The sequence below is a fragment of the Oratosquilla oratoria genome, chromosome 17 (assembly GCF_046742065.1).
Source record: "Oratosquilla oratoria isolate Oo_2021 chromosome 17, ASM4674206v1, whole genome shotgun sequence".
NCBI classification, from domain to species: domain Eukaryota; kingdom Metazoa; phylum Arthropoda; class Malacostraca; order Stomatopoda; family Squillidae; genus Oratosquilla; species Oratosquilla oratoria.
In genome coordinates, this window is record NC_134793.1 from 60,874,591 (window position 1) to 60,890,174 (window position 15,584).

Genomic DNA, 15,584 nt, shown 5'->3' on the forward strand with positions numbered 1-15,584 from the left:
TCAGATTCACTCTCAGCGAGGCCGCTTGGGTTCGTGGACCTTGGTGTGTCAGACTGAGCACTTGGGTTTCTCGACCTCGGTGTGGATGTCACGTACTTATCCATTGTCAGCGGTGAGTGTGATGTGAGTAGAGTAGTCTAGCCTCCTTGGGTGTCCTCTCCAGAGTGTTGTCAGTGCAACGGTTGAAGAATGTCTGACTATTGTAGCACTGTTTAACTAAATCGTAATTTACGGGACGCGGTGACAAGAAAGTCTGCAGACTGTGCATATTTGTAAACACTAAACAAGCGCTCTGATTGGCTGCTGCAGTCACCGGCGCATGCGCGGTGGCTGCGCGTCACTAACAAGCGTTCTGATTGGCTGGCAGCCAGCTGCTGTCACAACATGTCGAGTCTGTGTGGTACAGATAAAGCAACGAGTTAAGGACCACGAGTATATTTCCAAGTTCAAAGAAGGGCAGTCCAGGCAGTACTACTAGTCCTTGTTTCGCATTACTACACACAGTCACACAGGCTAGCATATCGAGCACATTTCGAGCAGTGGTCATTTGACACACACACACACACACACACACACACACACACACACACACACACACACACACACACACTTACACGCCCATACCGAAATAGAAGTAGAGAGAAGCGATAAAGTAAAACACAATGCTAATGGTCAAATGCGTCTCTAGTTGTTACAGAAACATAGGCGTCACCACATCTGTATGCAGCGGAAAAGTTGAAAACCAATGTTTGGTCGTCTTCGTTTTTTCGAATTTTCCCCGGGATACGGAGGTTCGGATTCGCGAAAAAAAAAGACGTTCCGAACCCGGAAGTCCGAATCTTTTTTGACGAATCCGAACCTCCGAACCCAAATCCGGGATTTTGCCGGTCCGAACAAATCCGCGGATAAAGGTTCACGAACATTTGTTTGGAACGCCCACCTCTGGTCTTACCAGAAAAATCTGATCTACACAACCCCTACCTGTCCTAAACCCACACTGTTCTTCACCAATTACTCCCTCTGTTCCTCTCCTAATCCTTTCAATCAAGACCCTCCTATAAGCCTTCCCGCCAACACTTAACAAGCTGATCCCTCTAACACTCACATTTGTCTCCTATTCCCTTGTAAAATGGAACTATACAGGCACTCCTCCAGTTCTCCGGCACTCTACCCTTTCTTAAACAAACATTAAATAACCTCACTAGCCAGTCCACCATCATTGTACCTCCTTTTTTCAGACATTCTGCATGACATCCATCCAACCATGGTGCCTTACCTGCTCTCATCATCTTAACAACTGCCTTCACTTCATCTTTCCTTATTTCTCCTCTGTTTTCCTCACTCATCACTGTCATTTTCTTAGTGCTTCCCACTGCAACTACTTTTCCCTCCCTATCCTCTTTCACATTAGGAACTCCCTAAAATACTCTGCCCATCTTCCTCTCACTGCCTTCTCTTCCATTATCATTTCTCCATCTGTACCTTTTACCTTTTCTTCTCTACTTGATTCACCTCTTCCTCTCTTAATTTCTTTCTAAAACATCTTTTTATTACTTTCAAAATTTTCCGTCATACTCCTACGCCATTTCACATCTACTCTCTTCTTTGCCTCCTTTATCTGATGCTTTACTTCTCTTCTCTGTTCTTTGTACCTCTCATATGATTCCCTCATCCTAATTTGTAACCAATCTGTGAAAGCTTGCTTCTTTTCTTCTATGACCTTTTTTGCTTCCTCATCCCACCACGCATTACCTTTCCTTCTATTTCTTCCCCTCCTCCTTGTTCCACGCACCATCTTTCCACACCTTATGACTCCCTCCTTGAACCATTCCCATTTCTCCTCCACTCCTAGCTCTACTCTATCATTCACTCCCTCCCACTCCTTTCTCAGCTTCTTCTTGTACTTCTCCTTTTCTTTCTCATTTAAGCAGTTCACTCTAAGCACTTCCCTATATTTTTTCCTTTTCCTCTTTCTCCATCTATCTTCCACTCTCAACTTACCTTCCACCAGAAAATGATCTGATATTCCCCCACTCTCTGTCCTTAGAACCTGTACATCCTTAACTATTCCAACTGTACTCCTATTTACCATTACATAGTCCATTAACACTCTATCTACCAGCCTTCCATCCACCACCGTCTCCCATATGTACTTATGCTTGACTTTCTTCCTAAACACTGTATTTGCTATCATCAACTCTCTAGACATATCTCCACCATCAGTTCTCCACTATGATTCTTTCCTGGAACTCCATACTTACCAACCACTCCGTGTGTTGGCTCATTTCCCACCCTAGCATTAAGGTCTTCCAATACCACTACATTGACATTTCTACCTAATTCCTCTATGCACTCATATATATACATATATATACATATAATATATATACATATATATATATATATATACATATATATATAATATATATATACATGGATGGGGTGGTGCGAGAGGTGAATGCAAGGGTAGTGGGTCAGGGGATGGAGATGGTTAAAGAAAATGGAGAAAAGTGGGAAATAAGCCAGTTGTTGTTTGCTGACGACACTGCGCTTGTAGCAGGATCAGAGGAGGAGTTGAGGAAGTTAGTGACAGAGTTTGAGAAGGTGTGTGAAAAAAGGAAGCTGAAGATATATGTGGGTAAAAGTAAGGTGATGACATGTACAAAGGGAGAGAGGGACAGCAGGCTGGAAGTGAGCATTAAGGGTGAGAGACTGGAGGAAGTGGATAGTTTTAGATACTTGGGTGCGAATGTGGCAGGAAAGGGAGGAGTGGGGGTGGAGGTAGAATGTAGATTGAGAGAAGTGAGTAAATGCCTTGGTGGATTAAAAAGTGTAATGAGAAATAGACATCTGGGAATGGATGCTAAGAGGAGGTTATATGAAGGAGTGATTGTGCCAACATCACTGTATGGGGCAGAAACATGGAACATAAGAGAGGAAGAGAGAATGAGTTTGAATGTGTTTGAGATGAAATGTCTGAGAAGTATGATAGGGGTTACTAGGCTAGATAGAGTGAGAAATGAGGAGGTGAGGAAGAGAACAGGGAGAACAGGGGTGGAAATGGAGCTGGGAGATTGGGTGGATGAAAGAGTATTAGGATGGTTTGGACACATGGAAAGAATGAGTGAAGAAATATTAGTAGTAGAGGTGTGGAAGGCATAGGTGGAAGGAGTGAATATGAGGGGGCGTCCTAGGATGAGATGGATGGATGGGGTTAAAGGGGCATTACAAAAAAGAGGAATGTCTGTTGAGGAAGGACGGGAGAGGACAGAAGATAGGGGTGAATGAAGAAGGGTTGTGTATGGGTGATGCTGTGATGCATGAGGGGGAGTGGTTGGGGGGTGGGGGGTGAGGAAGTATGTATGACAAAAAATTTGACGCAGCCCGAAGGGATTTCTCCCCATCTCCTTTTCTGCGTGAGTGGACGGAGAGGGGGTGGTCACCAAATTTATGAAGCAGCCTTGCTGTGGATGTGCTGTGTCTTGGAACACTGCTTCTCACCCAGGGCAGTGGACAGGATGCAGGGATGACCCGTCATCCAAGAGGTGCCAAGATAAGAGGGAGCGAGGAGGGCGGAGGGGAGTGGAATATGTAGGAAATGGAATGGGTGGGAATGGTTTCTATACCTTTTTCTTTTTGGCTACCCCCGTGTAAGGGGAAAAAGCCTTGGTATATGTATGTGTATATGTATGTATATATATATATATATATATATATATATATATATATGTGTGTGTGTGTGTGTGTGTGTGTGTAGAAAAAGATATATACATATATTGAAAAAGATATTAATTGTTCACTGGGAACCATTCAATGTGTATGTATAAACTTTTCCATGAGCACATACGTCCAATGCTCTATCATGGCGGAGATGGGTTGAACGCGATATTTCGTGTAGGTGTATGTAATTCGAGCATAGAAATATAAGAAAGTCGTACTCAACTTATATCTCTCTTGATAGCGTATTGGTTTACGTCAATGTAACTTTGTTACGGGTTAGCTGGGTTTGAATCCTCGGCTCGTCCATGTTTCAATTTCCAACGGATGCCTCCTTCGAGCGACTCTCAGTCTTGTTTGCGATGGTATGGAATTAAAAGTGATATGTGGTTGAAAAAAATATTAATTGATCACTGGGAACCATTCAGTGTGTATGTATAAACTTTCCCACACGCACATACGTCCAATGCTCTATCATGGCGGAGATGGGTTGAACGCGATATTTCATGTAAGTGTATGTAATTCGAGCATACAAATATAAGAAAGTCCTACTCAGCTTATATCTCTCTTGATAGCTTATTGGTTTACGTAAATATAACTTTGTTACGGGTTAGCTGGGTTTGAATCCTCGGCTCGTCCATGTTTCAATTTCCAACGGATGCCTCCTTCGAGCGACTCTCAGTCTCGTTTACGATGGTATGGAATTAAAAGCGACATGTGGTTGAAAAATATATTAATTGATCACTGGGAACCATTCAGTGTATATATATATATATATATATATATATATATATATATATATATATAATATATATATATATATATATATATATATATATCCTTGTGGTCTGGTGAGGTCAGTAGTCAGTATAGGGCACCAACTTTGATTCAGGTGATACCTATTTTGCAAGGTGATGAGGCATGCCATGTCGATGATTAGGGATGATCGTATACCATTACTGACATCACGTGCTGATTGTAGTTGCATCAAACAGGACTGAAACTGCCATCTTATATGTATTCTTCTCTAAATTAATGTTATCACAATCTACAAAGTATGCATAAAAGTATTTTTATATTCCATATTCTTAACTCATTAATAGTCATCACTTTGATTTTTTAATATTTGTCTCTAAAATCGAAATATTCTATGAGAAGTTTTTCTGGAATGATTGTAGGGTAAACTATGTTGATTTGTTTATTATTATTTGTATATATATATATATATATATATATATATATATATATATATATATATATATATATATATATATATATATATATATATATATATATATATATGCAAAGAAATCACAAAACACACGTGATGAACTATTTTTGCAGTATCTAATTCTCTTCCTTTTATTTACAGATGACACTTATATGTACGACGACGAGGTGGGTGGAGCCATGGGCGGGGCAACGGGTGTTATGGGTGGAGCCATGGGAGGAGCAGGTGTCATGGGGAGTGCCATGGGTGGGGTACCAATAAGCGGGCCAATGGGTCTTCACCTGCAACACTGGTACGATGAACCGCCCTATGAATCAGATCCGGAAGACTTCCTCATTGGCAAAGATCCTGTCAGGTGGGTGTTGTCATATATAGTTTGGGTGATTTTTTGTGCTTATATTGCTCTTCTTTTCTTTTTCTACCCAAGCATGACCTATGCTCCCTCCTCTCTGTCCACTTTCCTTTGACTAAGTACAGGAGTTCAGAGTTTCCATGAGATTATGGACCATTAAAAGTAATTGTTCTCTTTCTCTGGTAAAATTTCTTCTCAGGTTTGGCAGAGTTTTCCAATGAGTAATATGTGCCTCAGAGCTCAGTTGTCAATACCTCACTGGGATGAGCCAAATGCCCGACTAGCTGAAAAAACTGTTCATGCCACCACTATCCCTAAATTTGACAAATATCACTCTGTTGCCAAGCAAACAGAACTCTCATTAATATTTCATGTGTCCCTGGCCTCTTCTGTGAAACCTTTGTTTTGTGACTTGGCCTATGCAGGTGTGGCCAACAATGTTGATCCCTGGCAATTTGGCAATATAAAAGGATATTTTACATTCCTTGATTTTATGTTGAGATATCTTGATAAGTGCAAGACATTAGTGACCTAGCTTTCTTTGACTTCACAAAAGCTTTTGACCTAATTCATCATAACTGATCAAGTAAGCAGTTGATCTAGGGCTGTACTGGAGTCTCGCCTTTTGGCTAACTGATTCCCTTAGTGGACACCACCAGGCTGTTCACTTCTGAAGGGCTCCCTGCATCAATGAAATGCTGACAATCAAGAAGATAAAAGACATCAAAACAAAAACAAATTGAAGCCTTGGAAATAACTGCATTAAAACAACTTCATTAGAATGTCTATACTCGAGAACCAAAATCTTTCTCACACAGCAGCACATGAGAATGTCCCCCTAACATAAGAAAAATAAGAATGAAGAAGACTGTAAAAGACCGTAAGGCCTACACTAGGCAGTTCCATATCCATTACCACCTGTCATCCCCATCCATAAAATTGTCTAACCATTTCTTAAAACAACTGAAAGTTTCAGCACTCACTACATGGTTACTAAGTCTATTCCATTCATTGACCACCTTATTAATAAACCAATTCTTGCCTATTTCCTTAAATCTAAATTTAACCAGTTTAAATCCATTACTGCGAGTCCTGCCCTGTTGTCTTAATATAATAACCTTGTTTGTGTCATCCTTGTTAAAGCCTTTGATCCACTTAAACACCTATTAGATCACCCCACACTACATCTTCCCAGAGAGTGTAAATTAAGGTGCCTAAGCATCTCTTCGTAAGGTCAATTTCTGAGCCCATGTATCATTTTGGTCATTATTGCTTTGGTCATTCTTCTCTGTACTGATTCTAGTGAATTGATGTCCATTCTATTAAACAGAGACCAAAACTGTACCACATAGACAAGGATGGGTCTAACTAACGCTAGATAAAGTTTGATAATTTCCTCGGCACTTCTATTCGTAACTGTCTTAGCAATGAAACCTAATTCTCTATTAGCTTTATTCCTGGCACTAATACATTCTTTCCTGGATTTAAGGTCAGGACTCACTAGTGGATTGTTCAGTGGCAAAAGCCATTGAACAATCCACCCCTCACATCACATAGACATAGCCAAATGTAACATAATGACAACCCAACCAATATTCTTCTCAACCATGTACAATAACCTATCCCCAGTATCTCACAGTATGTCCATACATACAGAAATCAACCCAGTGGAGAAATGGCAGTAAGTTTTTAGAAGTGCATACATACATGCTATAACAATAGAAAATTAAATAATAATTTTTTAAATTATGATACACCAATGTATGATACCTTATTCTTGGCAGAAATTAATAATAGAGAAGATTGCTAAAAGTTATAAACCGACAAACATAGCCTCTTCAGTTGCTTGAGACACCATCTTTGTATTGATAGAGGTGGAGGTTGAAGAAATTAAAGTATGATAAATTCATCTATTCTAACCTAACCTAACCTACCTAACCTATCCTACCGACATAACTTAACCTACTTACCTAACCTAACCTGCATTTAGTAATGTGGTACCTGTACTTCTAGAGGTCATCAGGGTCATTGTCATCGTCTCCAATCTCCAAATTTATCAAAACAAAGATGGCATCTAAAGGAGTCGGAAGCAATTTCATTCATTGCTGTATAGAATTTGCAATGTTTTCTGATGTTAATTTCTGCCAAGAAAATTATTTATTACATTGATGTATTATAATTTACAAAATTAATATTCAATTTTCTAATGCTATACCATGTAAGTGTGCACTTCCAAGACAAGCAAGGGTTGCACTGATATGCCAGCACTTGGGTCACCATCCATAAAATCAACCTGGCAGCTATCAGTTATCCCAGATGCAAGTTTCACCCAGGAGACACAGAGTAACTTATACTACACTATCCCACACTCACTTTCCAGACAGTCACTGAGTGATATATGGGTAGAATTGGTGGCTGTGGCTGGTTTTGTGGGAGACACAGGTCTCCTACAAAAGAAAAATAATGGTTTGTTTGATTTATTGATTACCTAGGCTATACTTACCCAGTGTGGGACCTAACTCCCATAGCCACTCAAGAGAATGTACTACAGAACAAAGCCTCTGAAACCATTTAGGCACTTTCATCAACTACAAGCAAGCGTATGCATTGTTTGTATATTGTTATATTAGTTTCTTTGTTTTGTCCAAATGTCGTTCCAGTGATTGACTTAAGTGCGTTAAGTCTAGGTGTGCATTTGTTTTTTATGTTTGTGATGTGTTGTTTGAAAGACATGGATGTATCGTATGTTACACCAAGAATTTTCGGTGTGTTTGTGTGTGGTATTAGAGTGTTGTTGATGTAGAGATGAGGTATGTATTTGTGTTCTATTGTCCAGTTGGTGAGAAGTGTTGCTGTAGATTTGGTTGGAGCTATTTTGAGTCTGTTTGTGATGAACCATGTGTTGAGTGTATCAAGGTATGGCTGGATTATTTCTGCAGCTTTGTCTATGTTACGATGTGTGCATGTGATTGTTATGTCGTCTGCCTAGGAAGAGATTTGTATTTCTGAGGTGTCTGGTGTGGGTAAGTCATGCATGTATAGATTAAATAGTGTGGGGGATAGAACTGAGCTCTGTGGTACTCCATTCTTAATGTTTCTGATGTGCGATGATTGGCCATTATATGACACGTAAGCATTCCTACCTGCCAGATAATTGGCCAGCCATCTTTTGGTGTTATTGTGCATGTCTGTGTTATATATTTTATTTGTTAGGTTGTGGCGGGGGATAGCATCAAAAGCTTTACTAATGTCTAATGTTATGAGAAGTGTTCTGTGGTGGGGCCTATCTGAATTGATGCCATCTAAAATTCTTTGTGTGAGGTTTATCAGAAGAGTGTTTGTGGAGTGTAGTGGCCTAAAACCGTGTTGTGAGTCAGCAAGGGGAATATGTGGTGTGACAAGTTTAAGTATTAGGCGTTCAATGACTTTAGAGGGGGTGCAGAGAAGTGTGATTGGGCGGTGCAATGTTGGGATTGTTGGGTCTTTGTTCGGTTTTGGAATGGTGATTATTTTACCATTTTTACAAACAATGCATACGCTCAGTGTTGAATTATGCGAGTCCTGCATGGGCTCCTAATCTCAGTGAGACACACCACAACACCCTTCAAATCATACAAAACAAAGCCCTAAAAACAATTACAGGCTGCACAAATACAACACCTACAGACCATTTACACCATGAAACATAAGTCCTCAAAGTCAAGGACCACCTCGACATGAGAGGCACACAAACACTTGCCGCAGCCACCACAAACACATCACACCCGCTACACTACATAGCAGAACACCCACACACACCAAGAAACATTAAAACAACACCCAAAGACCTTTATTATGCACAAATACTCTCTTCTCTTCCTCCACAACCACCAAATACCAGCCTCCGGAAACATATTCATAATCATATCACTCACTGCTCCATTAACACACTGAAAGACAACACACTGCTGCATGCCAGACCCCCTGATATCCACCCTTCTGAATCCTCTCTCCCACGAAAGGACAGAGTCCACCTGGCCAGACTGCGGTGCGGCCACCACCCAGCACTTCTAAGATACCAGAAGAGGCTGGATGACCGCATTGTGAACAGCTGCCCAGGATGTAACACTTCACCCCATACCATACAACACATAATGGAAGACTGCATTATACACAATCATGCACGCAAACAACACAACATACACTCTATAAAGGATTTGTGGGAAAACCCAGTTTCGGCTGTAGCATTCCTTGGGGAGACGGGACTGCTCGGACAGACAGTCTAGGGAACGACAACAACTACAAGCAAGCTAGCTGCTCAATCTGCCCATTACAGAGGACCAGTAAATGAAAGCTATCCTTAAGTTTTGGTGTAATCTCACAGCACTGGGATTTCCTTCCACCAGATGGTGGACATTTACAAGTAGTCAATGGACACTGAAATAGTGTGGCACCATAAAGATGTGAACTAAAGATACTGGAACAGTACCGTAACCACCATATTTTACTTTCTTAATTCCTACCTACTCTTTAATATACCCACTGTGCCTCTCCACACTTAACATGTCTGATTGATCAGTTTATTTGGATTGAACTACATTTCCTGTTTATTTTTCTTCTTACCATATTTGTTAATTAATATTAGTGTGTATTCATGTCCTTAGTATGGAAGTCTTTCCCGGTCTGTATATTGAAAAGTATCATTTTATCTTTAGTTTGTCCAGGTACCCAACAGTATGAAAAAAATATACAGACAGTACAAAAGAAATCCTTGAGAATAACAACTGGGTGCACAAAAACAAGTCCAGTAGTACATATACTCTTAGAAATAAAAATTCTACCCATTGAGCATCTTATGAGAATGATTGGTACACAATGTTATGTAAGAACCTTCATATCTACTCACCCCTTGCATCATGTCACACAACCACAGCCCACAGGACACAACTAGAAACCAACTGTACCAGCATACTACACAAGCATCTAAAACAGCCTGCCCTCAGTACCTTGGATTGCATCAGTCCAAAAACACATACATAAAACAAATATTGACTAAATCAGCAAAGGCAGTAGTTCATCAAGTACCTACAGACCCAGTACCCAGATGAAAAATTACATGCAAGATACACAAGAGGACACTAGCATACCTGCAATCAGGTTATCACCCTTCACTAAAATTGTACCAATACATTTGGTGTAGCACCAGACACTAAGTGCAACTGATGCAATTACTGCACAGAGGACATATAACACATTTCCTTACTCTGCCATACACTTTCCATTTTCTTTCTCTCTCTCTCTCTCCTCTCTCTCCTCTCCTCTCTCCTTTCTTCTCTCTCCTCTTTCTCCTCTCTTCTCTCTCTCATCTCACCTCTTTCTCCTCTCTTCTCTCTCTCATCTCGCCTCTTTCTCCTCTCTTTTCTCTCTCATCTCACCACTCTCTCCTCTTTCTCTCTCCTCTCTCTCTCTCTCTCCTTTTCCTCTTTCTCCTCTCTCTATATATCTCTCTCCTCTCCTCTCTCCTTTCTTCCCTCTCCTCTTTCTCCTCTCACCTCTCTCTCATCTCATCTCTCTCTCATATCATCTCTCATCTCACCTCTCTCTCCTCTTTCTCTCTCTCTCTCTCCTTTCTCCTCTCTCCTGTCTCATCTCTCTCTCTCTCTCTCTCTCCTTTCTCCTCTCTCCTCTCTCTCGGTCTCTCTCCACTCTCCCCTCTCTCTCTCTCTCTCTCTGTGTCTGTCTCTATGTCTCTCTCTCTCTCTCAATCTCGCTGTCTCTTTCTCTGTCTCTCTCATTCTGTCTCTTTCTCTGTCTCTCTATGTCTCTGTCTCTCTTTCCTCTCTCTCTTTTTTTCTCTAATAAGCCATTACCTGCAAAAGGGAGATGGCTAGACAAGGAATGAGGCAAGTTTATTCACCTCAGACAGTTCCATAAAAGACATATGAGCTAACCTGGAGGCTGTGGCCAGGTTCCATGGGGCTATGGCTCTCCAGCAATTGAGATATGAGGCAGTGGATTGATTGATAATTTATATTTTTGTTCATACCTTAACCACACACCTGCCTGCCTGTCAGATGTGGTTTACTCTTGTTCCTGTGTACCAGTCAGAAGTCTCTTCAAGATTACTTTAGTCCTTTATTGCATATACTTAGTCCCAAAAATGGCACATTTAATGGATTTATTCTGGCAAATACCAGATGATCATGCAAAGCTAGGAACCTCTATACCACAAAGTGATGAAGAACTAGTTAACTGAAATAGTTTAATTAATATTTTTCTACATGTAGTGCTGAATTCAGCACATGTGGATTTTGTTTTGGCTAAGACCAGACAATTTTGTTCAGCCTAGAGGACTTCTATGCTGTAGAGTGTAAACTGTACTGTATACATTAGGGTGTGTCCACATTAGTATTGAGAACATGTGACTAACAACAGAAAAAAAGGCAAATTGTGAACAAGTCTCTACTCAACACCAACAGGAATTTGAATTCACTGGGTTTCATTTCATTTGGTTTCTTGCATGTTGGCAACACACAGAGTACGCAAGCTCTAGGGTTACATCAACCTGTGTTTTGAACATGTAGTAAACCTTGGGTTAAGTGTGGCCATTATCTTTTGTAGCAGGAGCTTGAACGTACACACTGCTCCTGTTTGTCAGGGCATATGTTCCCCACATGTGTGGATGCACCAATAGGCTGACAAGATTGACTTGTGATACAGAGGATTGACAGAGTGCCGCATGCCACGTTCCAGGGAGCCCTATGTGAACAACTTCCGTGTGGGCATCAAGGAGGAGGACGTCATATCATTACGGACAGCAGGAGACATCTCTGTGCCCCGGGATGTTACGAAGGCCTCGCATGTTTATTGGTCGACAGTGGGGGCAGCGGGGCCTGGCAGCAACACAAGCAGCAGTATGAGCAGCAGCAGTTCGCGGCACCCCCATGGCCATCACACCCATGTGCATGCCCAACAACATACCCACTGGCTTGAAATGGAGATGGAGGGTGGGCGGCGGCTCTGCACACCTTACGGACCTCAGCCTGTATATGATAATGTACGCCTTGCTGCCTATACAGGAAGTGGACCTGCCTGTATCCGGCCAGGGAACTACCCCCGCCGGATGGCAGGTCCTGCCGTGGCGGGGCCCATCAGTGGTCCTGACCCTGAGTACCACAATCTGATGGCACTACGCACCTGTCAAGGTGCCCCAGGTCTGGGTGGTGGGCGAAGAGGAGTAGGTGTGGGTGTGGGCGGCCGAGAGAGCATGGGTGGTGACTATGCCTCAGATGTACAGAGTGTGACATCACGACTGTCAGCCATATCTGTTGAGACGAACAGATCCGATCCGACAGATTTGCGGCTCTCCAAATACACGGTGAGTACTCAATGATGCATGCACGCAGGCAAATTTTCATGCAACTGCATGTGTGGATGCACATCTATATTAGATATGTCTTCCTTTAGTCATCCTCACACAAGATGGATTTTGCTAGAAGAAAATTCCACTCGTTTACCATGCATTTGCATTTCCAAAATTTGTATTATTTTATTTTCATATAATTCACTATTCAGGTTCACAATATATGATATGTATGATAATCAAACCTATTGCAGAAGATTGATGTAAATAGAATTGCTAGGAGTTCTCTGTATTATGACTAATGTGGTCCTCTTGTAGAGTTGAAAGTACAAAGAATATGCATTATACATACATACTTACATACCAAAGAGCTTTTTCCCCCTTAAAGAAGAGTAGTTGAGTTAGAGCTTACACATAACCAACCAAAAAATATGTAGTGAACCTCTCAATATAGCAAAAATCTTATGCTGAATTTTGCCTTTAACAAATGCAGGATTCCAACTGAAAATTCTTCATATAGCCTTGACCACATTGTAATAACTTTAGCAGTCACATATTCCCTATTACTGTATAATAATATGTTGCAAAATAAGAATTCAATAAGTCATTGAAGATGAAATATAAAGGACAATGGTCACCTCATCTAATCACTTGCTCGGCTTTAAACAATTTGAATTTCCGAACATACCCTCCTCCCACTGCACACACAAACAAAAATCATACTAGATATAAGAAGCAAAGCAAATCATAACCACTTAGGATATTCCAACCTCTTTTCTCCATAAAAAATGGAGATTTGAGAGGAATACAAACCATTAAGATTATGAAGGGAATTGATAATACAGTATTAAGATTGGAAATATTTTCACATTAAATACTAACAGGACAAGAAATAATGACCTCAAGCTTTTAGAATATAGATTTAACCTAGAAATAGGTAGAATTTTTTTTGCAAATTACATCCACAATGAATGAAATAAGTTTCCAGCATTCACTTGGATAAAAAGAAATTAAGAGTGGAAGAGGAGGCGAATCAAGTAGAGAAGAAAAGGTAGAGGTAGAGATGGAGAGATGACAATGAAAGAGACAGCAGTAAGAGGAAGATGGGCAGAGTATTTTAGGGAGTTGCTAAATGTGAAGGAGGATAGGGAGGGAAAAAGTATTTGCAGTGGGTAGTGCCAAGAAAATGATAGTGATGAGTGAGGAAAATGGAGGAGAAATAAGGAAAGATGAGGTGAAGGCAGTTGTTAAGATGATGAGAGCAGGTAAGGCACCATGGTTGGATGTGTGTCATGCAGAATGTCTTAAAAAAGGAGGTACAGTGATGGTGGACTGGCTGGTGAGGTTCTTTAATGATTGTTTAATGATTGTTTAAGAAAGGGTAGAGTGACGGAGGACTGGAGGAGTGTCTGTATAGTAGTATTTTACAAGGGAAAAGGGCATAAGTGTGAGTGTAGTAGTTTCAGAGGAATCAGTTTGTTAAGTGTAGTTGGAAGGCTTATAGGAGGGTTTTGATTGGGAGCATTAGCAGAAGAACAGAGGGAGTAATTGGTGAAGAACAGTGTGGGTTAAGGAAAGGTAGGAGTTGCATGGATCAGATTTTTGTGGCAAGAGATATGTGAGAAAGCTTTGGAAAAAGGTAAGGATGGTTTTTGGGCCTTTATGGATTTGGGAAAGGCTTATGTGACAGGGTAGAGAGGAAGGCACTGTGGGAGGTATTACAGATATATGGAATAGGAGGAAAGCTGTTAAGAACAGTCAAGAGTTTTTGTGAGAGTAGTAGAATTTGTGTTAGAATCAGAAATGGAGAGGGTGAGTGGCTTGAAGTAAAGTTGGGACTTTGCTTGGGATGTGTTATGTCACGTTGGCTGTTCAATTTATACATGGATGTGGTGGTGTGAGAAGTAAATGCAAAGGCAATGGGTTGGGGAATGGAGATGGTTAAAGGAAATGGAGAAAAGTGGGAGATAAGCCAGTTCTTGTTTGCTGAAGACACTGCTTGTGACAGGATCAGAGGAGGGATTGGGGAAGTTAATGACAGAGTTTGGGAAGGTGTGCAAAAAGAAGTTGAAGATAAATGTGGGTAAAAGTAAGGCGATGAGATGTACAAGGGGAAAAAGTGACAGCAGACTGGAAGTGAGTATGAAGGGAGAGAGACTGGAGGAAGTAGATAGTTTTAGATACTTGGGAGGAGGAAAATCCTTTGGTATATATATGTACAGTATGTACTTAGATAAACACCAAATGATCTTTTTTCTCCTGTCATACATCAGAAGTTCTTCTATCAGCATCCTTTATCTTTATTGTATACTAAAGGCCCCTTTCCTCTTTTAACCATTTCAGTACAATGATGCCTATGTAGGCATCATGAGGAGCATGTGGGTACATGAGGATGCCAGTGTTGGTGTCTTGATTAGATATTTTTGTTTGTAGTTATACATGAGTTACCCCCAGATTTTGTGAACTTGTTTGATCATGTTTTCTATTACTCAGAATAAAAGAGAATGAGTAATACAGCAGTGACTTTATATTTCAAAATGCAAGTAGTGTGATACATATTACATATTATGGCAGCCAATGCTGTGCGCAAGAATTTGAGTCATACTGAAGTGGTTAAAGGGATGACCAAATCAAAGCACACACCCACTTCATACACAATTAATACCTATTAAATACCCTCCCATTTCTGCACCTTGTAGGTGAAGGGTTGCTCTGTGCCCTGCCCTCCCCCTTCCCCCACTACACCAGTTGGGTCAAGGACAATGCAATAAATTAATATAACACAAATTTTGGCCATATTTAGATGAACACAAAAACAAAATACTGCAAGTAAAGTTGCCTCTAGCTAAACAAATCCACAATAGCAAATGCACATTCTTCAGCTTTGACACTGCCTTTAGTCTTGAATGTTTTCTTTTCATGTAACTATCTTTTTCTCTATC

General features: G+C 40.8%; 1 protein-coding gene across 1 annotated transcript in view; it reads left to right on the top strand.

The window, feature by feature from the left end:
• The first annotated feature begins 384 nt into the window (after positions 1-384).
• The window catches only part of LOC143034309 (uncharacterized), a 334,099-nt gene continuing 318,899 nt past the window's right edge, over positions 385-15,584 (top strand). Inside the window, exons 1-3 of the mRNA XM_076200244.1 lie at positions 385-400; positions 5,090-5,303; positions 12,033-12,657. Of these exons, the coding sequence (XP_076056359.1) occupies positions 385-400; positions 5,090-5,303; positions 12,033-12,657 (855 nt within the window). The remainder of the gene's footprint in view (positions 401-5,089; positions 5,304-12,032; positions 12,658-15,584) is intronic.